The sequence below is a fragment of the Macaca mulatta genome, chromosome 3, assembly GCF_049350105.2.
Source record: "Macaca mulatta isolate MMU2019108-1 chromosome 3, T2T-MMU8v2.0, whole genome shotgun sequence".
NCBI lineage: Eukaryota > Metazoa > Chordata > Mammalia > Primates > Cercopithecidae > Macaca > Macaca mulatta.
This window is the reverse complement of record NC_133408.1, coordinates 147,167,899-147,192,562: the sequence shown is the minus strand read 5'-3', so window position 1 is coordinate 147,192,562 and position 24,664 is coordinate 147,167,899. Positions and strand designations below refer to the sequence as shown.

At 37.5% G+C, this 24,664-nt stretch overlaps 2 protein-coding genes across 10 annotated transcripts in view; one reads left to right on the top strand and one right to left on the bottom strand.

Moving 5' to 3' along the window:
- Positions 1 to 779: 779 nt before the first annotated feature.
- On the bottom strand, positions 780 to 14,768 carry DUS4L (dihydrouridine synthase 4 like). 9 transcript variants are annotated; one of them, XM_015134612.3, is made up of 8 exons: positions 14,529 to 14,768; positions 13,740 to 13,892; positions 11,570 to 11,706; positions 7,444 to 7,565; positions 4,890 to 5,007; positions 3,406 to 3,528; positions 2,123 to 2,349; positions 780 to 1,405 (listed from the first exon to the last, which is right to left on the bottom strand). In XM_015134612.3, the coding sequence occupies exons 3-8, from the start codon at positions 11,683 to 11,685 to the stop codon at positions 1,158 to 1,160; spliced, it is 954 nt and encodes a 317-aa protein (XP_014990098.1). In that variant the 5' UTR covers positions 11,686 to 11,706; positions 13,740 to 13,892; positions 14,529 to 14,768; the 3' UTR covers positions 780 to 1,157.
- Positions 14,769 to 14,809: 41 nt separating this feature from the next.
- The window catches only part of COG5 (component of oligomeric golgi complex 5), a 363,078-nt gene continuing 353,223 nt past the window's right edge, over positions 14,810 to 24,664 (top strand). Inside the window, exons 1-3 of the mRNA XM_015134669.3 lie at positions 14,810 to 14,933; positions 20,297 to 20,436; positions 23,726 to 23,783. Of these exons, the coding sequence (XP_014990155.2) occupies positions 14,840 to 14,933; positions 20,297 to 20,436; positions 23,726 to 23,783 (292 nt within the window). The 5' untranslated portion in view covers positions 14,810 to 14,839. The remainder of the gene's footprint in view (positions 14,934 to 20,296; positions 20,437 to 23,725; positions 23,784 to 24,664) is intronic.

The window sequence follows — 24,664 nt, the reverse complement described above, 5'->3', positions numbered from 1 at the left end:
TAGGGTAATTCAATTCAGAGTTCTGACCATACCTCCCTATTTTGTACAGTATTCATAGAAAATGAAAAAGTCAGTTATCTTTAAAAAAAAAATACATTAACTGAAAAGTGAAAACAGAATGTACTGAGAAAAAAGATGGCACCACGGTGCTTACGTTAAAATGGATTCATTCAATATTCCCAAACGCGAATTAAACAGTTTTACATAATTATTTCCTTATAACAGTTTTCATGTTGGCAAAATAAATAATACTTTAATTACGAACTGTTTTATTTCAGTCTGAGATACTTAATTCTTGCAGTGCATGCCCACCGGTAACAAAATCTATTAATAACACTCCCAAACCATGGGACTTTAAAGTTACAATCAACTGCTGAGAGGCATAAAAGTAGTATCATTAAACAGAGAGTATGAAAATTAGGTTTTAAAATTAAAAACAAAACCTGGTTACTATTCTCTAGGAAATATTTCAAATATATAATCATCTCCAGCTTGGCTATCAAATTTCCTATACTTAAGATATGGTAGATTGCAGTTAATTTTATCTTTTTAGGTAGCAGGTATTATTTATTAAGCTTTCAATCTTTGGAGGAGCTAGAAGTTTTGAAATGTACCAAATTTAATGTCATTAACCAATTGGAATTTTTAAGATAAGTTCTGAGTGCAATTCTATTCAGAATTTCCTGTTCTTTTTCATTTTGGATGGATGTTGGTATTTGTTCCACCACTTTTTTGCACCTGCATACTTCTTGTTACCTTATAGATACCATGAGCCATACTTTCTTAGTATTGAAATAAATTTTATTTTAAAATGTTAAAAACATGATAAAACATGATTCCTTTAGGAAAAAATTCCCACTCCCATCCCCCTAATATCTATATAACAGTACTCAGAGCAGTATTTGTCAGTGTTTGCCTAGGATGATGAGGATGTCTGAACTACCGGGAGTTTTCTTTAAACTGCACATTTCTGGGTCTACCCCAGATCTACCGAATCAGAATCTCTGAGGGTGGGGTCTATGACTGATTGTTAAAAAATGCTCCCAGGGATTGTTTTTATACTAAAATTTGGGAGCTACTAGTTTAAGGTACAAAATATGACCTGTGGTTTCACTGTGGGTCTAAAAGTATATATTAACATTATTTGGGAAGTCTAGTCAAATGCCATAATGGTCTGTAAGGTAATCTATGATTGCTGACGTGCTTGACAGAGCATTAAATACCCTTTTTTCCTGCCTTGAAGTTATCTTTTCCATCATGTACATTAAATGTTGATGGAAACACATGTAAGGAGTCCCGAGTTCAAGAGCAATATCAACCCAGTCCCAGATGCATTTCAGTGGGGTTTCCTCATATCCAGCAAACATGGCCGGGTTTGCTAAGAGTCCTCTTGCAACCATCACACCTACAAATTAAAGCACACCATATTTGTCCATACATTAAGAACCCCTGGTTATTAGTTCAAGCTCAATGAAGCAAACAGAATTTTTTTAAAAAAGTATTATCACCAAGGTTTTGTGATGCCTTTATTACATTAGTATGTTTAATTCAATTACAAAAGAATTAATTTTGGTACCTTTTGTAAACCAGGAAAGTTTAAATGTACTTATAGAAATCTTTATTTTTTAAAGATTTTTACATTAAACAGTTAGTCTTTAGTTTTTCTTTAGGGTAAATCTAGACTGTCATAAATTGGGCTGCTTAAAGTTCAGTTTATCTATATTCTCCCATCTAGCAATCACAGGGCTTGGCATGCCAATAATTTAAGGAAATAATGAAACTGCACAGCAGTTCTGGGGTTCTTTTAGCTCTTATCATTCTCGAGTTCACTTACTCTCATTTCTAGGTGCTTTATTTTACTAGTAGGCTATCTAGAAAATTCTTCACTGGTCACTAGATAGGATGGCGTCAGAAAAGTAACTGAATTAATTTATCCCAGTTAAGATAATCCATGTTTTTCCAGGTAGAAAACTTAACATCATTTTAATAAATTGCTTAGCTTAAAACAGTACAATGGGAAAATATGGCTTAATGTTAAACAAAACAAATGAAAATCAAATTAACATTACTTCCCCACTCTCATTTCTTCCCAATTAAAAGAACCCAAGTATTTATTTCTTACCATCTGTCCCAGTAATCTGCCACACATTTTCTGCTTCCTTTAAGCTTCTGATGTCTCCATTAGCAATCACAGGTATAGACATATTTTCCTTAATTATTTTAATGGAATCGTAGTGCACTGGCTGATGTCTTTCTTCAGCAGTTCTTCCATGGACTGTAATCCATGAAACTCCTGTTGCTTCAGCCTTTCGACAAAGATCTACCGTTCTTTTAAGGTCATCATGGATCCTACAATTTCAAAATTATATTTATCTGTTCACAGCACACAAATCTTAATGCTAACATTAACTGACTAAAATGATATTTCATCTACTAAATTAGTTAGATTTGCTATATCATATTATTACTATATGTCATTATCAGCAAGGTTTTCTTCAGGGATCAGTTCCTACTCAAGACCTCAAATTTAGCTATTTCACTACTGACAACAAAGGACAAAAAAGTTTTATCTTAGACCTAGTGCTTCTATGCTTTGGCTTTGATAAATCAAAGAGCCATGAAAGTACTGTCACAGATGAATTTAAACCTTAATATTTGCTGTGCATGCCCCCATCGCCAAGTGGGAGAACATAATACTTTATCTTGAAATATGTTTTCAGGCTGGGCACGGTGACTCACTCCTGTAATCCCAGCACTTTGAGAGGCTGAGGCAGGTGGATCACTTGAGGCCAGGAGCTCCAGACTGGCCTGGCCAACATGGGGAAACCTCGTCACTACTAAAAAATACAAAAATTAGCGAGGTGTGGTGACACACGCCTGTAATCCCAACTACTTGAGAGGCTGAGGCATGAGAATTGCTTGAACCTGGGAGGCAGGGGTTGCAGTGAGCCAAGATCGTGCCATTACACTCCAGCCTGGGCAACAGGGTGAGACACTGTCTTAAAAAAAGAAGTATATTTTCAACCTGTCACAGAAAAACTGATTCCTGGTTTATTTTCTTTTCATTGTGAAATTTTAGTGCAAATATTTTTCCTGTTTTCTATACTTGGCACCAGTAATGTTTCTTAACATTAAATACTACATAGCTAAAGTTGAAAGTTTGGTGAGACTTACAATAAAGGGAGGCTTTAACTTTCGTTAAAAGTACAAGAGGAAGTTTTTCAGGACTATACATGAAAATTATGGTATATATTCTTTTACTAAATGTCTTATTTTCAACACTTCCATACACCAGCTACCAATTTATTTAGGATAGACACTCCTAACAGCATCAGACAAAAGGAATAATCTTTTATTTCCTAAGTAACGGATGATCGTATCAATAGATTGAAATATTGTCTTTACCTTATTTTAATAGAAACTGAAAATCCAGGGGTTTCCACTTGATTTCTTACTTGTTTCACCATATCTCGAACAAGCTCTGGCTTGTTTATTAAGCAAGCCCCATAACCTTCTGCCATTGCCCACCTTTGTAAAGCAAACATATGAACAAGTGAATTATAAATAACTGGAAGAGAAGACAAAATTCTGAAAGCAATGAAATATAAGTGCATCCATTTCTCTAGTGATCTAGAATAGAAGCAGATTTAAAAAATTCATAGGTTCAACATTTCTAAGTGGATCAATATGAGATTAGGAAAACATGTTCCCAGATCAAAAAGTACTCAGGAGAAATGGTTTTCATTGGCAAGTGAGAATATTAAGTTAAAAGTCATTCAACCAAAACAGGTTTAAATATTTCAAGTAATTAATTGCAATGACTTCAGATTTCAAAAATTCCAAATTTGATGTTTATTGTACATAATGAGGTTTTATTAGTCTCAATAGTAGAAAGATAGTTTTGGCCTACAGCATTCCAATACCACTAAACAGCTTATTTAACTCTCCTAATGAGTATACAAATATGTCTCATCTGATTTAGATTACGCTATACTTAAAAACTTTGCTTTTATTCTGTGGACACATTTTGAATTACTGATAATCTACTACAGTGCCAGTACAGTAGAACTATTATTGTCAGGACAGGTGCGGTGGCTCAGGTCTGTAATCCCAGGACTTTGGGAGGCCGAAGCGGGTAGATCACCTGAGGTTGGGAGTTCGCGACCAGCCTGACCAACACAGAGAAACCCCGTCTCTACCAAAAATGCAAAATTAGCCGGGCATGGTGGTGCATGCCTGTAATCCCAGCTACTCGGGAGGCTGAGGCAGGAGAATTGCTTGAAACTCGGAGGCGGTGGTTGTGGTGAGCCCAGACGGCACCACTGCACTCCGATTTGGGAAACTCCGTCTCAAAAAAAAAAAAAAAAAAGAAATATTATTGTCAAATTAAGTACATCCTATCAACACGCAGTTACTTAAACCCAACCAAATAACTGTGGTATAGAAAGAAAAGGTGATTATAATAAGGTATTTTTATAAGGAGAATTAATTAGGAGGAAATATATGGTGATTTCCTAAGTCAAACAATCTGTTTTCAGAGCAAGCATATCTGACATGACAGTAAAAATACATTTTAGGGATTGCCGTAAATATTAGATTCTCATATAACTACTTATGGATGAGATTCAAGGCACAGCCACATAAAAATTCTATTGGTGAAGGGAGACAAAACACCTGTCTATACATCGTTTCAGTCATCAGAAAAGACCTTTGAATTTATGTTCCTAAATTATATTTCCCTATATTTTCTTCCTTCTTGTTTTGAGTCCCGGGGCTGTAACTCTATTTTCTTTTTAAGTTTTGGAAAACTAGAAAGATATTTTACCATGTTCACACATAGTTTTTTTTGTAATCTCTTGGAAAATTCTTCCAACTTCTTTGAGCTTTACCTCTGAGGGCAACCACAGTTAATGTCTATTCCATTCGCATAAGGACAGACTATACGAGCAGCATCAGATAAAAGTCTTGCATCGTTAGCAGCAAACTGAACAATCAATGGGCAATCACCTGACAAAATGAATAGCTCAACGTTAAAATTCACAGGAAAAAACCCTGCACACACACACACACACACCAAACTTTAATGTTTGCACAGGATAAAAGAGCAATAACGATTTTTAGCCTAAGAAGCATCTGTTCAAATAATATAACATTAAACAATTTAAAATATTTTAAATTAAAAGCAATTTACACTCAGTAAAAAATTCAAACAGTACAAAATTTGATAAATGAAAACAATTCTAACACTTTTGACAAAATAGACCCTCTTCCCAAAGGTGAGAATTAGTTTACCTGCATTCCAGAACAATTTTTTTGTATACCTGTAAAATTTAAACAAGTGTGAACATTCTATAAATACCACTATGCCTACTGTTCCTTTCTTTCCTGATATATCTGGGAGATGTACTCAGTCCTATTTTCTTCTTTATAGTGGGATATTCCGCTGTATGGATGGACCATACAGTGTATTTTTAGACTGTTTCACATGCTCTGAGTATATTCATAGGGTAAATTCTTAGGAGTAGAATTGTTAATAGGCATTTAGCATACAACATTGTGATAGATATTACAGAATTATCATCCAAGAGTTTACCAATATATACATACACCAATATGGATAAAAGTTCTTGTTTCCTCACAACTTATCATACAGTGTATATCCAACATTTGAATATTCTAATTAGTGAGCTCTTTTCATATTCTTTGCATTTTTCTATATATAATTAGTCATTCCTTATTCCTTATTTGTAATTTTTTTATAAAACAATTAGTATTGCTATCTATCATGTGTTATAAATATTCTCCTCAGTTTTTTGTCTTTGAGCATATTTGTGCTCTTACATATAAAGGTTTAAATTTTTTTTTTTTTTTGAGACAGCGTCTCTCTCTGTCACCCAGGCTGGAGTGCAGTGGCACAGTCTCAGCTCACTGCAACCTCTGTGTCCCAGGTTCAAGTGATTCTCTGGCTCAGCCTCCCAAGTAGCTAGGAGTACAGGCGCCTGCCACCAAAGCCAGCCAATTTTTTTATTTTTAGTAGAGACAGGGTTTTGCCATGTTGGTCAGGCTGGTCTTGAACTCCTGACCTCAGGTGATCCACCCACCTTGGCCTCCCAAAGCGCTAAGATTACAAGAATGAGCCACCGCGTCTGGCCCAAAGGTTTAAATTTTAATACAGCCAAATGTATTAAAGCTTCCTATGTTTTAAAGAACATATTTTTCTTATCCTTGGGTCAGTGTTATGAACTCTTTTTAGATGTATTTCAACATTTCTTTTGAGGAATACTTGTACGAGAATCATTGGATGTTTATAAAAATGCAGATTTCTTGGCATCATCCTAGTTGCATTGATTCAAGATTCCTATGGCAATCCACTGATTTATAGGATTATGATGGTTTAGGAGAATTTGCTTTATTCTTTATGGAGATATAAGGTGCTTTCTCTTTTGTAGCTCAAGAGAGTTACAGAATTTCAATTTAACAACCATTTATTGGTCTAATATATTTCCAACACTGTACTAGATGCTAAGGATACAAATCAAGCTATTTCTATAGCTACAGCCCTCAAGGAGGCCGAACCTAATGGGAGAAACAGGCATATAAAGAGGAAATCATAATGCAGTAGAATTAAGTGCAACATAAGAGCCTGTGCTTAGCAGGGAGGACGTGAGTAGAGGATGATTAAAAAAAAAAAAAAAGATTCATGGCTACAAATATTGAGAGCTGAATGAAGAAACATAAACTACAGTTTGCAAGAGAGAGAAAGGGGTCTGGTGTGAGAAGACAGGGTATTGGTTCAAGGACTTAAAATAACTTAGGAATTTTGAAGGATAAAGTCAGTGGGCGTGGGGAGAAACTGAAGGAAGATAAGGCTGCAGAAGATATATTTGGAGGTCAGATTATGAAAAACTGTATATTATCCTCAGGTGCTAAAATTTTAGTCTTTAAGCCAGTAGTTCTCAACCTTTAACAAGCTCAGAATTACCTGGAAAGCTTTTCAGAACACAGATTGCTGGACCACATATCCAGAATTTCTAATTTAGTATACCTGTAAATCTCCCTTTCTAACAAGTTTCCAGATAATAATAATGCTGCTGGTCTGGGGATCCCACCTTGTGAACAATGAGGAAAATTTACATTTTCAATAGGTCACTTGGAGGATAGTTTGGAATGGTACAAGACTAGAGGCAGTGTGACAGGCATCTACTCTAATAGCCCTAGTGAGAGGAGAGGGTTTCAAAGTGGCCTTACGCTTTGGTATATACACTGATAGTTTACAAGGCATTCAGTAATAACAGGTAAAAAAATACTTACTAAAAACACTAAAGAACTAAAACTTTTTCACATAAAATCTCTAAATTGTGTTGTTTCTGATTAGACAAGATAATGGAGTTTGTAAACAAATTTAAAAAGTTTTACAAAGTCAGTACACTTGGTTTCACATACCTTGGTTTGTGGTAAATTCACTGTCTCTGGCTTTTATAGATTTGACAAAATCAGCGGCAACTATCATTGGTGTATAACACAGATCACAACTGTATTTTCTTACTAGTGTCCTAAAAGCCAACCTGTGAGCATATAAAACCTTAATTATGCATTTAGAAACACCACAAACATATTTTAGTGCATTATTAAATATTTATCAGAGAAAGTTCTACCTACGGGGAGATGGAGGATATTTACTTTTCCCTACTATTCCTGCTAAGTATTACTAAAAACCCTGGATATTATATATAAAACAAACACAAGAAAATTTTGAAAGGTGAAGAAAAGATGGCCAGACAGGCTAGTGACCTCAGGACCTGAGGAATGACAGGGTGGTGAGTTCTCTGGATTTTATTTTTGTCTCAAATATCCTAGACTTGAAGAAGCTGGCCAACTGGAAACAACAATGGATGCAGAAAAAAAAACAGCCCCAACAAAAGCCTTCTCTAACCAAGGGACCAGGAAAATATTCTTTCTGACCTAGTAAGACAGAAATCTTTTAGACAGTTCTACTCCAGCCAAATACTGTAGAAAAAGCTATGGCTTTATCTCCATTAGCAAAGGCCAAGTGGGAATCCTAGACTTCTACCCTCTAAAGGCTGTTAACAAGGTGCTCCAACATTCTACTGAGATGATGTCTGAGAAAGCCAGGTAAGGATTTTAAACTTTCATCTCTGGTGGCCAGTGAGGTCACTCCCAGCCCAGTGGTATCAGTGGAGGCCACAAGGGGAGCCTGGACTTCCATGCCTGCCAGCAGTAATGAAGCACTCCTCTTCCTCACTGCTTGGTGTGGTTTCAGAGGAGGCATAGTGGAGAGCCAGGACTTTCATTATTGCCCAGCATATATGAGGCTACCGTCACCATGGGGAACTGTAACTCTCATCCCTGTCCAGCAGTAATAAGGAGCTCCTCACCCACCAGATGCTGAAGGAGGCCAAGTGAAGAACTTGGACTTCTATCAGATAGTAATGAGGTGGCATCACTGTCCTAATCATTCCCTGCTGGAGTGTTGTCAGAAAAAGCCAGTTAAAACAGAATGTTCAATAGTCAAAATCAATTAATCTAATCCATCATATTAACAGGCTAAATAATAAAAAGCACATGATCATGTAGATGCAGAAAAGGCATTTGACAAAATACCCATACATAGTAAAAAAAAAAAAAAAAAAAAAAAAAAAAAGCTAACTCTCAGAAAACCAGAAGTAGAGGGAACCTTCCTCAGTTTCATAAAGTACATCCATAAAATTCCTACAGAACACTTTTGCCTTAGACAGGAACAAGGTAAGGAAGTCTGCTCTTATCACCCTTATTCAACACAGCACTGAAACTTTTAGTCAGTGCAAGAAGGCATGATAAAGAACAAAAGGCACATGATCAAAAGGAAGAAATCCAACTGTCCTTATTTGCAGATGACATGGTTGTTTATAGACTCTGAAGGAATTTACAAAAAAACTAGAACCAACAAGTGAGTTTAGCAAGTTTTCAGGATATAAGATCAACATACAAAAATCTATTTCTATGTCCTAGCAATAAACATGTGAACACCAAAAATTAAAAATTCTATTTACAAACATGCTCAAAACAAACCCAGGTGTCTTATAAAACATGTACAGAACTTGTAACCTGAAAACTACACAAAACTGATGATAGAAATCAAAGAAAATCTCAATCAATGGAAAGACATATTGTGTTCATGGATTGGGAGACTCAACACAGTAAGAAAGTCAATTCTTCCCAAGTCGAGGTATAGGTTTCACACAGTTCTTATGAAAATTCCAGCAAGGTTTTTTGCAGAGATAGACAAGGTCATTCTAAAATTTATTTGTAAAGCAAGGGAACTAGAATAGCTAAAACAATTTTGAAAAAGTAAATAAATTGGGAAGAACCAGTCTACCTGATTTCAAGACATATTATAGAGCTATATAATAAAACTGTGGTATTGGCAGGGAAAAAGATACAAGATCAATGGAACAAAATAGAAAATGCTGATTTCTCATAAAGAAGCAAATAATTAAATAGAGGAGAGACAGCCTTTCTTTTTTTTATTATTTTTTTTGAGACGGAGTTTTACCCTTGTTGCCCAGGCTGGAGTGCAGTGGCGCGATCTTGGCTCACTGCAACCTTCACCTCCCAGGCTCAAGCGATTTTCCTGTTTCAGCCTCCCAGCAGCTGGGACTATTGGCATGCACCACCATGCTGACTAATTTTTGTATTTAGTAGAGATGGAGTTTCACCATGTTGGACAGGCTGGTCTAGAACTCCTGACCTCAAATGATCTGCCCACCTCAGCCTCCCAAAGTGCTGGAATTAGGATTTGATGGCGTGAGCCACCGTGCCTGGCCCACAGCCTTTCAAAAATGGTGCTGGAGTAATTGGATACCCATAGGCAACCTAACCTAAGCCTCACACTTACATAAAAGTTAATGCAAAATTGATCGTGGACTTAAATGCAAAACATAAAACTATAAAACTTTTAGGGAAAAAAACTGAGGAGAAAATATTCAGGATCTGGAGCTACATAAAGGTTTCTTATACTTGACATCAAAAGCACAATTTACAAAAGAAAAAATTGATAAGTTAGACTTCATTAAAATGAAACTTTTGTTCTGCAAAAGATCCTGTTAAGAGCATGAAAAGACAAGCCATATACAGGGAGAAAATATGTGCAAATCACATATCTGACAAAGCAGAATATATATCTAGAGTATATAAATAACTCTCAGCACTCAATAGAAAACAAGAAAACATGGATAAAAGCACTTGAATAGATACTTATACAAAGACAACATACAAATGGCCAATAAACACACAAAAAGATGTTCAGCATCATTAATCATTAGGGAAATGCAAATTAAAACTGCAATGAAATACCACTTCATACCCATTAGGATGATTATAATAATAAAAAAAACAAAACTCCCAGAATATAACAAGTGTTGATGAGGATGTGGATAAATTAAAACTCTTGTTCACTGCTGCTGGTAAGGTAACATGGTGCAGCTGCTATGGAAAGCAGTATAGTAGCTGCTCAAAAAATTAAACATAGAATCACCATATGATCCAGCAATTCTACTTCTGGGTACATAGTCAAAAAAGAATTGAAAGCAGGGTTTCAGAGACCTGTTATGAACCATGGGTATTTGTATATGGGTATTTGTACACCCATAGTTCATGAAAGTATTGTTTGCGATAGCCAAAAGGTGGAAGTTATCTTGTGTTCTATTAATATATGAATGGATATCAACAGATGAATGGATAAACAAAATATACATAAAATGGAACATTATTCAGCCTTAAAAGGAACAATAGTCTGATATATGCTACAACATGAATGAACCTTGAGGATGTTATGCTGCATAAAATATTAGCAAAACCAGTTTTGAACAAATACGTATAAGACTTATATGAGGTACCTAGAGTAGTGAAATTCATAGAGGGAGAAAGTAGAATAATGGTTGCCAGGGGCTGCTGTAGGGAACAGTGGAATGGGGAGTTATAGTTTAATGTGTATAGAATTTCCATCTTCTAAGATGAAAAGAGTTTTAGAGATCAGATGCACAACAATGTGAATGTAATTAACACTACTGAACTGTATTCTTAAAAATGAGAGGTAAATTTTATGTTACGTATATTTTATAACAAACTTTTTTAAAAAAACAACTCAATAGTAAAAGAGCAAACAATCCAATTAGAAGATGAGCAAAAGATACCAAGAAATATTTCTTTGAAAACTGAACACACCACTACCTCAGGACCCAGTAATTGCACTATTTGTCCCAAGACTTAAGTTCACATAAAAATCTACACATCAATACTTGTATCTATTTAATATACACTATATACTTACAGGTAGGAGTTACAACCACCACCATTTTTATAGATATAACAAGTGCAGCTCAGAGAGGTTGTTTACTCAGGATCACATATATACTAGGCAAGCGTTAGCATCATGACTCAATTCTAAATCATGATTCCAAAGGTAGGAGTTTGAAGTTCCCATACGCTGGTGGTCTTATAGTACTTTTAAAAAGTCAGAGCATAAAAGGGAAATTTCATCTTAGTTCATTAACCATTTAGCAACACTTACTTTGAATATCGAACCATTGGGGCACAGACTTTTACCAGCTGTCCAGAATGAAACATTTCTATGGGATCTTTTTTTCTTTCTTGACATATTGTGGTCTGCATGCAGTCACTCTTCATTAATACAGATTTGTTTCAAATCTGAAAAAGACAGTAAGCTTGTATAGAGAAAATATGCTTTCACTATATTAATTCCATTCTAACAATTTCAACTGCCAACAATGTATATTTTTTATCAGGCTTGTGGGCTCAGAAATTTTTTTATTAATAGCTTCTTTTCACAGTATCCAATATGATACTATAGAATGCTGCCTCTATTTGTAAGATAAATAGATGTGGAAAACTACCCAAGATAGTTGTGGAAAAACAAGATGTAGAAAACAATATTTTTCCCTAGTTTACCATGTTGTAAGTTTTCAGGTTATTTAAACAATTTTTTACATGCTACTTTGTTGGGATTGGTGAGCCAAGAAATTTGGTTTATTTTATATATAATACTCGACTAGCATTTGGAAATATCTTGTTTTATTCAGGAAAGTTAAATGGCATTAATAGAGCAACTCTAAGTAGTCAGTGTTTCAAAAGATATCCTGGTGCTTTTATTGTAATTCTTGAATCCTGTTGTCTGCGAATCAGAAGATAAACAAACGTTAATTATTTTTAAAAATTTTAATGTGATATTATCTAGTGAAAATTTCAATTATAATTCTACAATTACATTCTAAATCACTTTTATACCCCAAGAGGTACAGGTACAAGTGATGAAATTATGGCGTTTATAAATGTTTTATATTTGCTATACTTAAAATCTTACCATTTCACAGTGTTGGTTACTTTTCATATTCCAGTTTTTGGCCTTAGTAATTTAGAAACAGGTATGTATGAAGGAAAAATGAAACAGAAAAAAATAAAAAAAAAAAAGAATCGGATATGGGCCAACTTTAGAACAGTCTAATTGCTCAAACTTTAGAGTCTTTAACCTTTAGGCAAAGAGTTGAAATTAAAAATAGCCAAGGTACTTAAGGATGTCAGGATCTTGCAAGAAACTGCTGGAAGCACCAATATTTAAGTAACAGAGGAAAAGGGGAGAGCAACAAAGACTGAAGATGAACTTTGGAGCTGGGAGGAATAAACCTAAAGAGTGATACTCAGAAACCAAGAGAGAGACCATTATGAAGGAAGGAGGGGATAGGTATCTTAAACATCAAAGTAAGGCAAAAATAAAGGGTGCAATGCCAACAAGGTTATTAGTTATTTTAGCAAGAATTATTTCATTTTTATCCACTCCTGCAGTCATAGTAAATGGCATACAGAAGAAGGCCTCAATATTTATTTGCTTAAAGAATAAATCAGTAGCTTTCAGGGGGCTGGGCTCACACCTGTAAACTCAGCATTTTGGGAGGCCAAGGCAGGAGTTCCAGACCAGCTTGGGCAATATAGTGAGATTCCCATCTCTAAAAAAATTATAAAAATTAGCTGGGCGTAGCAGCAAGCACCTGTGGTTTCAGCTACTCTAGAAGCTTAGGCAGGAGGATCCCTTGAGCCCAGAAGGTTGAGGCTGCAGTGAGCCATGATCCTGCCACTGCACTCCAGCCTGGGTGACAGAGCTAGATCCCAACTCAACAAAAGAAAACAAAACAAAACAATCGGTAGCTTTCAACTTTAGTTGTATACTATAATGAACTGGGGAGCTTTTAAGAGTTAGGATGCCCAAGCCATACCCTAAACCAATTAAATCCAAATGTCTGGGCTCAGAATGCAGGCATCAGTGTTTTTATTAAAGCTCTTCAGGTGATTTCAATGTGCAGCTAAGCTTGGAATTACTGGAATAAGTAAATCCAAAGATTCCAAAGCACCTGGTACAATTGTTTGTTTAAATGGGTTCCTGCCTTACCTATTAGCTCCTTTTAGGATATGGATTGAGTCTTATGTTTGTAAACTCATGAGAGCATGCAGAGTAGAGGGGTCAAAACTTTCACTCTATGAGTGAATATTATTCACTGTTCTAAAATCTTCCACTGTGGGGAATAAAGTCAAGGAAGGAAAAATAATTCCTAATTCACAAGTAATGAACGAATCACTCCTATTTCCATCATGACTAAGATCTTACATACTAGGGAAAATCCTCTGAGACAAAGAGAGCATAATGCAGTGTAGCATTAAGACTTGCTTACCTGAGGTGTTATGAGTATGAAATGCATTTAGATTTATAAAATACTTAGAACAGCGATAAGCACAGGATAAGCAGTAGCACCTTTTTGAAACAGAATGTAGAAAACCATGTAGCTCTGGAACTGGACAAAATTGGTTTCCTGGATACATACCTACTGTAGAAAATGAAAAAGTCATATTACAGTTTCTTTTTGCGAAGAAGCTTAAGACTTTCTTGCATACTTGTGGTTGATTGACCCTGTTAATTTACCAGTATTTATCTTAGAAGAAAGAAATCTAGGTCAAAAATGCGAACGTATTAGCTGAGAAGATACAATGGGAACCAACCTGATGCTCTTACAGCCTCAATACCGTTAGTTGAGATAGACAATTTATCAGTTTGTAATTAAGAAAAAGTCTGACATGTGGCTGAAAGTGAGGAAGAGGTAGAAAAGGCAAAAGGTCAAAGGTCTCAGGGAAGGAAGGAGGGTAGAGACAGTGAGTTTTATTTGTCCTTTTATGGTTCAGTCTTCCTTCTTCATCGAGTCTCCCTAATTCTCTTCACTCTTCATCCCCAGCAATTTTTCTTCCCAAGCATTTCCTGCGGGCTTTTATTACCCCAGGAGTGCCAGTCAAGGGGTGGGACAGATACAGCTGTGTAGCAACTAACGACTGACTCTTGTGAGTGTGGAGGGCAAACCAAGCTCCCTGAAACCTCCGCTCTGCTCTCCTGCCTTACGCCGCACGGCCCCTGTTCTGAGGTTTAATACTTGCTTCACAGATAGGCGCTGCGGCCACGTTCCGGTGCCCACCTTCTCCTTGGCCCGGGCACGACGCCAGCCCAGGAGGCGCGGCCCAGAGCTGCTGCTAAAGACAGCGGAAAGCGCCGGCCGGACGGCCTTGGCTCCCTCGGTGCGCTGGGCGCAGAGCACTCGGACCCCGGGCGCCCACTGCTTGAGTAACCACCCGGCTCCTAGCCAGGCTTAGCCCAGCTGCGGGGTAAGTCAGTTCGCCAGGCCGGCCTGGAGCCATGGGCTGGTTGGTCGGGCGGCGCCGAGATTCTGCGTCACCACCTGGGCGGGGCCGTTCTGCCGCTGACGACATCAACCCGGCACCTGCCAACATGGAAGGTGGCGACGGCAGCGTCGTTGTGGCTGGCCTCGGGGCTCGAGGTTCTGGAGCTGCTGCAGCGACAGTCCGGGAACTTCTGCAGGACGGTAAGGAGACGGGGTCTGACCAGGTCGTGGGTTTGGGGGTCTGCGCTGCGCCGCACCTGGACAGCGAGGTGGACCCAACCCGTTGCTTTGCAGAAAGTTTTCCAGTCTGGACGTGACCACTCCCCTCCGCCCGGCCCCCTGGCTTGGGTACTGTTCTAGCCAACCTGTTTCCTATGGGACTAGCTCCCTCTTTTCCGGTGTCTTGGGGACACCTGGTTTCTGTTTGCTCCTCATTTCAACTCGACCCCCCCCCCACCATGCCTCCAGCTTCCCTGAAGTTTAGGGAGACCAAACCCTGTGGCCCGCGTTGGCAGCCACGGGCTGCTGCCGCAGTTCTTGAACGGGTGTAGCGTTCGAGCTCTTCAAAAGTGTAAGATCTAGAACAGACGGCAGACGCATGATGAAGTAGGGCCTTGTTTTAAAGTAGAACTGGAAACGCCTACTCCTTTAACAAATGGACTATACAGGTCACCCCTCTCGCAGCCGGTTTTTTTTTTTCCCACTCCTTTATGAGGCAGTTATCCACAGTGAGACGTGGGAGAAGGTTTGAGGCATTCGTTCAGGTTGGGATTAACCATTTGTACAGAATCTAGCAGTCAGATTTATTGCTAGTCAGTTTGGAGAGAAGTTGCCCAAAATAAGAAAAGTTAGATATACCTGAAAAGCATATTCAGTTGTGTCAATCCAGTTACCATGCCCGAATCTCTTATCCTTCAGAATTTAAAGTTCAAATTTATAAGCATAAGAATAAAGCCCTTCTCACCTGTTTTTAATTTTTTCTCTAGTGGCCATCGCATTCTACCTTGTACTAAAATCATTTGTATACTTTTTAAAATCTCTTCTGTATGGCGAACTTTTTTTTAATATCCCACAATGTGAATAGCAGTATCTTGCATACAGTAGGTGCAGAATGTTTTTTAAAGTGATCGTCGCAGTTAGAAGCACATGAACACATTTGAAGACCAAAGTGGGTAATAAATGAAATAAAGTTATAAATTGTTGTTTATTTTCTCTGACTGTTGAATATTTTATTGTCATCCTGAATTACATGCTTTCTCATGATAATGTATGTACTTTTGTCAAAAGCAATGATGTTTTCTGAACTATTTTGTGTTGGAAACTAGGTCAGGGTCTCTGTCTAAAACTTGATTAAACTGAATGTAAATTAAGATACAAGGCAGAGACCCTGATGTATTTGCAATTGCTCCTGATATATGTGCAATTCTTGCCCTCAAGAAGTTCACCATCTAGTAGAGGAAATAATCTTGTAGGACTATTAAGGTAGGTGCTGTAATACAGTGATGTAAGATAGCAATTGGATTGTGTATAAAGTAGAGCATTAATATAGAGGAGAATGATAACTGGGGGTTGGGAACTGGTTAGGAAATGTCAGAAAAGGCTTTCTAGGTGGAGACGTTTTAAACTGTAGATAGGACTTCCCCAGGTGAACAGTGGAAGGGACAATACAGTCCAAACACTGGATATATGTTTCAGTAGGGTGTATTTCAGGAATTGTAATCAGTTCTTGGAGGGTAAATAGTCTTCAGTTCTGCCTTCTGTATTTTCCTCCTTGGTTCTCTGCTGTTCTCCACAGTGATTATTTAAATCTTCTTTATCCTTTTCAAACCTTTTCCTTCAAGCTCAACAAATGACTTTCAGCTTCCCTGGGGAGAAAAAAAGGAGCCATCAGATGTGAACTTTCTCCATTTCTTGCCCATCAAAGCGATAAATTTAACTTCAACCTATAACCATCCGTTGCACCTTTTTCCCCTTGCCTTTTCAATTGCAACAGAAGTGGAGTCTCTGCTCCTTTCTTTCTTCTTTTTTTTTTTTTTTTTTTTGAGACGGAGTCTGGCTCTGTCGCCCAGGCTAGAGCGCAGTGGCGCGATCTCGGCTCACTGTAAGCTCCGCCTCCCGGGTTCACGCCATTCTCCTGCCTCAGCCTCCCGAATAGCTGTGTTACAGGCGCCCGCCACCATGCCCAGCTAATTTTTTTGTATTTTTTAGTAGAGACGGAGTTTCACCGTATTAAGTCAGGATGGTCTCGAACTCCTGACCTCGTGATCTGCCCACCTTGGCCTCCCGAAGTGCTGGGATTACAGGCGTGAGCCACCATGCCCAGCCGAGTCTCTGCTCCTTTCTAAGGATAGTCCCTCCTACTTTGCTCTGGATTTTTTCTTCCTGTTTCCTAGGGACTCAATCACCCTCAATCTATGCCATTGAAATAACTTTGCAAGGTTTCCAATGATTTTCTTGCACATACGACAAATGGACACTTTTTTGGTCCTTTCCTTTAACTTGTAATAGCATTTAATTCCTTTCTTGAAATACTTTTCTCATGTGGTTTATGGGTGCTGTGCTTTTAAAAAATTCTTAATTCTCTAAGTGCTCTTTTCCAGGTTCCTGTAGATACTTGTCAGTTCAGTTTGTTCTGAATTAAGCTGTCTCTGTTACCCCTCCCACCCCCAACATTCCTGAGGAAGTAAGCATTTCCAGCAGAAACTTTGATTCACTGTATTAGGGATTTGGCTAATGACAGTATCGAATTGATAGGCTTGGTGAGCACAGATGCATAGTATGAAAATTGGTGAGGTGTTTATGATATGCCTCCTATGGGAATGAGGAAACTATAAAAGAGAAGCATTATATAATTCATCTCTTTAAAGGCTGTAAGCCCTCAAATGCCACATCCTGTTGTGTTTGATCTTTGTAAGCCCTGTGATACTACTACTACTAACTTTCTTTATCCCTTCTTTTGGCTTTTGCCATTCTTTTTTGTTTCTCTTTTTTTCTCCCTGAGCACTCTTTAGTCTCTTTGATTGCTTTCATTTTCTCTCTCCACCCCCAACTTTCCTATCTTCCTCATTTTTCTGCCTTTCTGTGCATTCTAAAACTTTTTTTCCTAAATCATCTGGTCTTTTCTGTGGTTTCAGTATGATCTTTACCTGTCTTCTGAATTATAAAACTATATTTTTAACTGCCTACTGGACATTTCTATCTTAATTTTATTATGATATGCCGTTCCATAACCTGTATGGACATTTCTATTTTGATAGTAAACAAGTAGTGCCAGTTCTATAATACACATGAAAACCTACATATGAACAAATAGTACAAGTTTTACATGTGAAAAAATGAAATGGAATCACTTTTTCTATTCTCGCCTAATCTTTTCCTCTGGTAGTCTCTGTATCTGTGTTTACTGTGTTGTTAGGTAAATGTGTGCTTGTTCCCCTTGTAAATTATGAATTCTTTGGAGGCAGAGGTTTATGTTCGTCTTTGTGTGTTCAGTGTCTAGTGGTCTAACTTAGTGTAAAACTAAATTTCCTATATCAGTTACTTAATCAAGAAATTTGGGAATCATCCTTGTTTGTTTTACCTGATCACCCATTTTCAGCTTGTCAGTAAGTCCTACATCCTATGCAGTGTGAATATTTGTCAAATTTGTCACTTTTGACGTTCTTAGTGCCACTTATTCAGGTCTTATTCAGGCCTTCATTATGTCACTTAGGCTGTTAACATAGTACTTTACTGGCCTCTGTGGTTGTATTTCTTGGGTATATTGTTAATTGGCTTTGTGGGAAAATAGAAAAAGCCCTGATTTTGTAGTGTTTGCTGATTGCCATGGTGTAAATACTCTCACCATCGTAGATTTTAAGATATCTGTGTGAAAGGTCAACTGGCTCACAGAATTCCTGAAAATGTAACAGTCAGTGCTCAAGAGCCGGAAGAGGCAACTTCAGCACATTGCTGTGTGACTAATCCTTTTTCCATCATCCTCTATACAGCTGCCAGGATTATTGTTTTGGAACATAAAGCTGATAGTGCAGTTTCTTGGCTTAAACGAGATATGGTTAAACATTTTGAATGTCTTACAAACCTCTTTTCAAACTGCCCTCCAACCTTTGGAACCACATCTGTCATTCTTTACCATTTCTGCCCAATATACACGTGCTACGATCTAGACACACTGAAATCAGTATTCCCCTTATTTCTCAAAATATGCCATGGCATTTGCCACTGCTGAGCCTTCCCTTTGCTTGGAAGGGCTTTTTTCATTTGTCTGGCTGACAGGATTCTTAGTTCTGAGAAGCACTTGGCAAATTAGAAGGAAATGTGGTTCTCAGACTTAAAAGTAGCCAAGTAGCAGTTTCCTTCTTTCATTCCACTACATTTTAAGAGTAATCAAGAGTATGAGACTTTATTTTTGTTGTTGTTGTTACCAGAATGATACTATCAGCTGATGTATAGATTTGTTAATTCATGGAACGTGCCATGTGTCTGGTATTGTTCAGACACTGAAGATGAGTTAGCAAACAAAACAAAGACCTTCTTTCCCTCTTGGAGCATACATTATAGTGGATGTAGACAATTTAGGTTTTCTTATAAGTACTCTATTTTGCTTGTTTCATCATCTCTTCGAAGGCAGCTTTAATTGTATCTACTATATCATTAGGAGATTTGGTACATGGTTACCATGAGCTCCCTTCTGGGTATCTATTTTTAACTTTCAATTCTCTCAATTTTTCTTTCATCCATAGATTTGTGGATTTCTATATTGAGGGATATCTTTTTAACATCTAGAATTACTTCTGTTTTCTGTCTATTAGGGGCCTATTTTAAATAACTTTTCTTTCCGTTAACATATTTCACTCATAAATCCTAAATTTCAGTAACACCTATAAATTTATATTTCATATTGTTACTATAATTCCAGATTCACTTTGCTATAACAGTATTTGTGTATTGATCTAGAGATATCTGAGGCCATAAATATTTTATATATATAGCCAATTTTCCTGTTGTCTTTTCACTGGCAATGATCTTGTTGTGTTGCATTAATAGTTATAGCTAGTAGTTATTTTTTTTGTTTTTTGGTTTTTTTTGAGATGGAGTCTCGCTCTGTTACCCAGGCTGGAGTGCAATGGCACAATCTCGGCTCACTGCAACCTGTCTCCCGAGTTCAAGCTATTCTTCTGCTTCAGCCTGCCGAGTAGCTGGGATTACAGGCACCTGCCATCATGCCCAGCTAATTTTTGTATTTTTGTAGAGACGGGGTTTCACCATGTTGGACAGGCTGGTCTTGAACACCTGACCTCAGGTGATCCACCCGCCTCAGCCTCCCAAAGTGCTGGGATTACAGGCGTGAGCCACTGCGCCTGGCCAGTAGTTATGTTTTTAATCTCTTTCTCAATGTTATACTTCTTTTTGGGTCATGATAAAAGTAAGCATTAAGCAGTGTAGTGGAGTGGTTCAGAGTATGGGATCAAAATATGTTAATTATGATTATCATTGTTCTGTTGTTTAATAACTGGTTTAGTACAGGGTAATTAAGGACTTTTCCTTATTTTTCCCCAATCCAGAGTGTTATAGTGACTTTTTAAACGAAGACTTTGATGTAAAGACTTACACTTCTCAATCTATTCATCAAGCTGTAATTGCTGAACAACTAGCAAAACTTGCCCAAGGAATCAGTCAGTTGGACAAAGAACTACACTTACAGGTAATTCTGATTTTCAGGGTCCCTATGGATATTTAGCCTAAAGTGATAATTTAGCATTTTTGTAATCTTATTAAATACAAATGCATATTTACATGAAGAAGTGCATACTTAACCAGTGTGACTTATTTTTCAAAGTAAATTTTTGAAATTTTTTGTAAACCACTTTTTGTTTGTTAAAAAACTAATATACCACCTCACTAAAGCCTTTCATTCATACTTCCTGTTCACCACCTTAACTGCTGTGCAACGAATTTAGTGGGCAAAAAATAGGATGTGTTCGATAAAGATAATAGAAAATGGAATTTTGGAAGTAAAACAATGTGAATAAGAAAAAATTGGGATGTTACATTGGCAATTCATACTTTATAAGCACAAAATGTAGCATTTGCTGAAATTACAGAAAGTTGATAAATGTTATTCTGAGTAGGATACAATATGAGAAGTTAGGAGACGGGTCCTACTTTTAGCTATGCTGTTAACTGACTTTAATCTCACTTAATGTCTTTAAGTCTAGCTTTTTTGTTTGTTTTTTAATCTATCAGATGGGTTGGAATAAGCAAGAGGAAGAGGAGACTGTAGTAGATAACTTTGAAGATTCCTTCCTCTCCTAAAATAGTGTAATTTTTATAGGGAGATTTTATGGTATAATTTCTAGTGTTGCCTTTGATAGAGTAGGTATTTAATACATATTTAAATGAATGAACGTATGTATGAAACATCAATCGTTTACCAGGAAACATAGATTTGGTATAACCTGAGACATATCCACTTGATTTTTTGTGTGTCTTAGTTTCTTTGAGTGGCTTAGATAGGACTGGGATGACTTCTAAGGTCATTTTAACTCTAAAAGTCTGATTATATATAATTTGATTTCAATCTTTATTGGCAGATACTTAGAAAACACGTTTAGGCCAGGCGTAGTGGCTCATGCCTGTAACCCCAGCACTTTGGGAGGCCAAGGTGGGAGGATCATGAGGTCAGGAGTTCCAGACCAGCCTGGCCAACAGGCACTACCCCATTTCTACTAAAAATACAAAAATTAACTGGGCGTGGTGGCGGGTGCCTGTAATCCCAGCTACTTGGGAGGCTGAGGCAGGAGAATCACTTCAACCTGGGAGGTGGAGCTTGCAGTGAGCCGAGATCGTGCCGTTGCACTCAAGCCTGGGCAACAACAGCAAGACTCTGTCTCAAAAAAGAAAGAGAGAGAGAGAGAAGTTATAGTAGCCTAGGATGTGAAGTAGAGGAAGTCTGGGAGTCTCAGTAGTCTGTATCAGTGAGATGTCTAAAACTGTAAAATATTTACTATTAGGGTTTAGTGCAGGAACTAGAAATCACTCTAAGAAAGACACTTCATACAGAGAGTTTGGATACTTATAAAATTGTTGGGTGAATAGCTAGTGGACTGAGTTGAAGGAACTACCACAGATACAATACAGAGGCTTGGAAGTACCTGTTCTTACCTTCCATGCCAGTGCTAAAATTCTGCTTCTAGATACCTGATGACTAAATACTGGAGTGGTCAATGTGGTTCTCTTAACTGTGTCTAAATTCTCAGGTCTCAGAACCTTTATTACTAGCTGAAACAGTAAGCTTTCCTCTCTCTCTTTCTCTTTTTTTTTTTGAGACAGAGTCTTGCTCTGTCACCCAGGCTGGAGTACAGTGGCGCAATCTCGGCTCACTGCAACCTCTGTCTCCCGGGTTCAAGTGATTCTTGTGCCTCAGCCTCACAAGTAGCTGGGACTACATGCGTGCACCACCACACGTGGCTAATTTTTTTGTATTTTTAGTAGAGACAGGATTTCACCATGTTGGCCAGGCTGGTCTCAAACTCCTGACCTCAAATGAGTCACCCACCTCGGCCTCCCAAAGTGCTGGGATTACAGGTGTGAGCCACCGTGCCTGGCCTAGCTTTCCTCTCTCTTGTCTTCCGCAACTCTTGGAAAAATCATTTAATTGGTTGCAAGGGAGTCTATGAAACTATAGTTTCAGGCTTTTTAACCTTACCAAAGTATTACTAGTGATAAAAGAGAATAGATAATTTTAAGAAAGTTTGTCTTGTTAAGATGGACATATTGAGGACTGTATCCGTAGACTGGGAAAAATTTGGACATCTTCTGGGAACCTTACAAGTAACAGACTGAGATGACCAACGGTAATACTTTGAGTAGATATGAGAGAAAGATACTTGACAGAATGACAGTGATATCTGTAACAGGACAAAGTGGAGGATTTAGGGGTTCCAGTGAATTAATCTTTGGTGATTAAGAACTTCAGTCAGCAAACTAGACATGAAACTTCATATTCATTGGAATAAAAGGCACACAGTAATAAGGATTCCTGCATTATTCTAAAGATTTGAATGATTTCTTGATGTTTCTGGGAATCTCTTGCATGTGGCCTTTAACTTGTAACCTTCTTGGTTTTTTTGTTCTGGCCATCTGCAGTGCCCTAATTTTCATAAAAGTATCAAACATCTATAGGGAAAAGGATTTGCTGTGGGTGTGTGACACTGGGAAACTGGAAGCAGAGAGATGTTCAGGTATAGGTGAGCACTGAGTGCTGTATCTTTCCAGAGTAGGATGTGGCCTTGGTGGTGCTGAATCAAATTCAAGAACAAAGAGAACCTGATGTTTGAAAATATTCTTTAAAGGGAAAACATAGTAATGGTGTGGCAACAATGAGCTGGTTTTGTACATTTTTTGGCACAACTCCACTTGTGCATTTCATTAAGATAGCAAGGGGCTTACCTGAATGTTTGTGTTCCCCTAACATTCATATGTTGAAACTTAATCTCCAATATGATAGTATTAAAAGCTAGGGACTCTGGGAGGTGATTAGTGCCCTTCTAAGAGAGGCCCGAGGAAGCTTGTTTGCCCCTTCCACCATGTGAAGATAGATACAAGGTACCATCTATGAGGAATGGGTTCTCACCAGATGCTGAATTTGCCAGTGCCTTGTTGTTGGACTTCCCAACCCCTAGAACTGTGAGCAATAAAAATTTCTTCTGTTTGTAAATTACCCAGTCTAAGGTATTTTGTATTTGTAGTCCAAACAGACTAAGACAGGGCTAAGAAAAGGCTTTAACTCCTCTTGCTCTGTGTTGAACTGTAAATGTATGTGTGTTCCTGCTTATAACTCATCTCAGACACACCTTAAAAACCTGTGTTTTTTTCTTTTGTATTTGTATTTGCCTCATTTCTACTCCAAGCGAGACCTTTCATTCTACATTGTGGTTACAAGGAAAAATATCTAACAGAGCAAAAGCTAATCATTTGTTTTTGATTTTCAGGTTGTTGCAAGACATGAAGATTTACTGGCACAAGCAACTGGGATTGAGTCGTTGGAAGGTATATTTCTATTAACTGCTAGAGATTATGTAGGACTAGACCAGGGATTGGCAAGCTTTGGCAAGCTACTTTGGATGGGAAGTATTTTAGACTTTGCCAGCCACATAGTCTCTGTTGCAACTACTAAACTCTGCCATTGTAGAGTGAAAGTAGCCAGATAATATGAAAACGAATGTGTGTGGCTATGTTTCAGTAAAACTTTAGTAAAACTTTGCTGGCCCCTGAGCTACATGATCTGGGTTCAAATCCTTGTTTTACTACTTACTAGGTGTTTGACTTTGGGCAAGTTAGTTAACCCTTCTCTGCCTCAGTTTTCCTATTTGTAAAAGAGTATAATATGTACTAACATAGCATTATTCTGAGGATTAAATGAATTAGCAAGATACTTAGAACAATGCCTGCACATATTTAGTGCACCTGTGTTAGTTAATTAAAACAATAAAAACATCAACAATACCAGAGTGGGTAGTACTGGAAGGAGGCTGGAATTTTTTTCTTATTTTTGCCTTTCTTGGAGCCTTTTCTGCAACTCTTTTTAGTGAAAGTATAGTCGAATAATAATTGGATTTTTATTTTTACAAATCTGCTTATTTTTGTTTGACTAAATATTTTATGAATTTTTCATTCCCTCTTGATTAAATTAAACTACATCTCATAAATGTGAATTGTTACTATTGTGTTTTACATTATTGTGATTACTATTTTTAATCATTGTACATCAAAATAAAGATAAGTGGTTTTTCCCTATGTTGATCAAATTCTTGAGAGAGGATATTGTTTTCTGTGATGTAATATTCTGTAATGCTTCCCCCAGTATTTCTTATGTACCAAAAGATATTAACTTATTCTCAGCATGTACAGTATTTCTAAGATACCCTGAT

Coding starts and splice junctions, on each gene's coding strand:
- DUS4L (XM_015134614.3), bottom strand. CDS start 11,685: ATGAAGAGTGACTGCATGCAGACCACAATATGTCAAGAAAGAAAAAAA. Junction 2,350..3,405: donor TCAGTTTCTATTAAAATAAG/GTAAAGACAATA, acceptor TTGAAATTGTAG/GATCCATGATGACCTTAAAA. Junction 1,406..2,122: donor GCAGATTACTGGGACAGATG/GTAAGAAATAAA, acceptor TTTAATTTGTAG/GTGTGATGGTTGCAAGAGGA.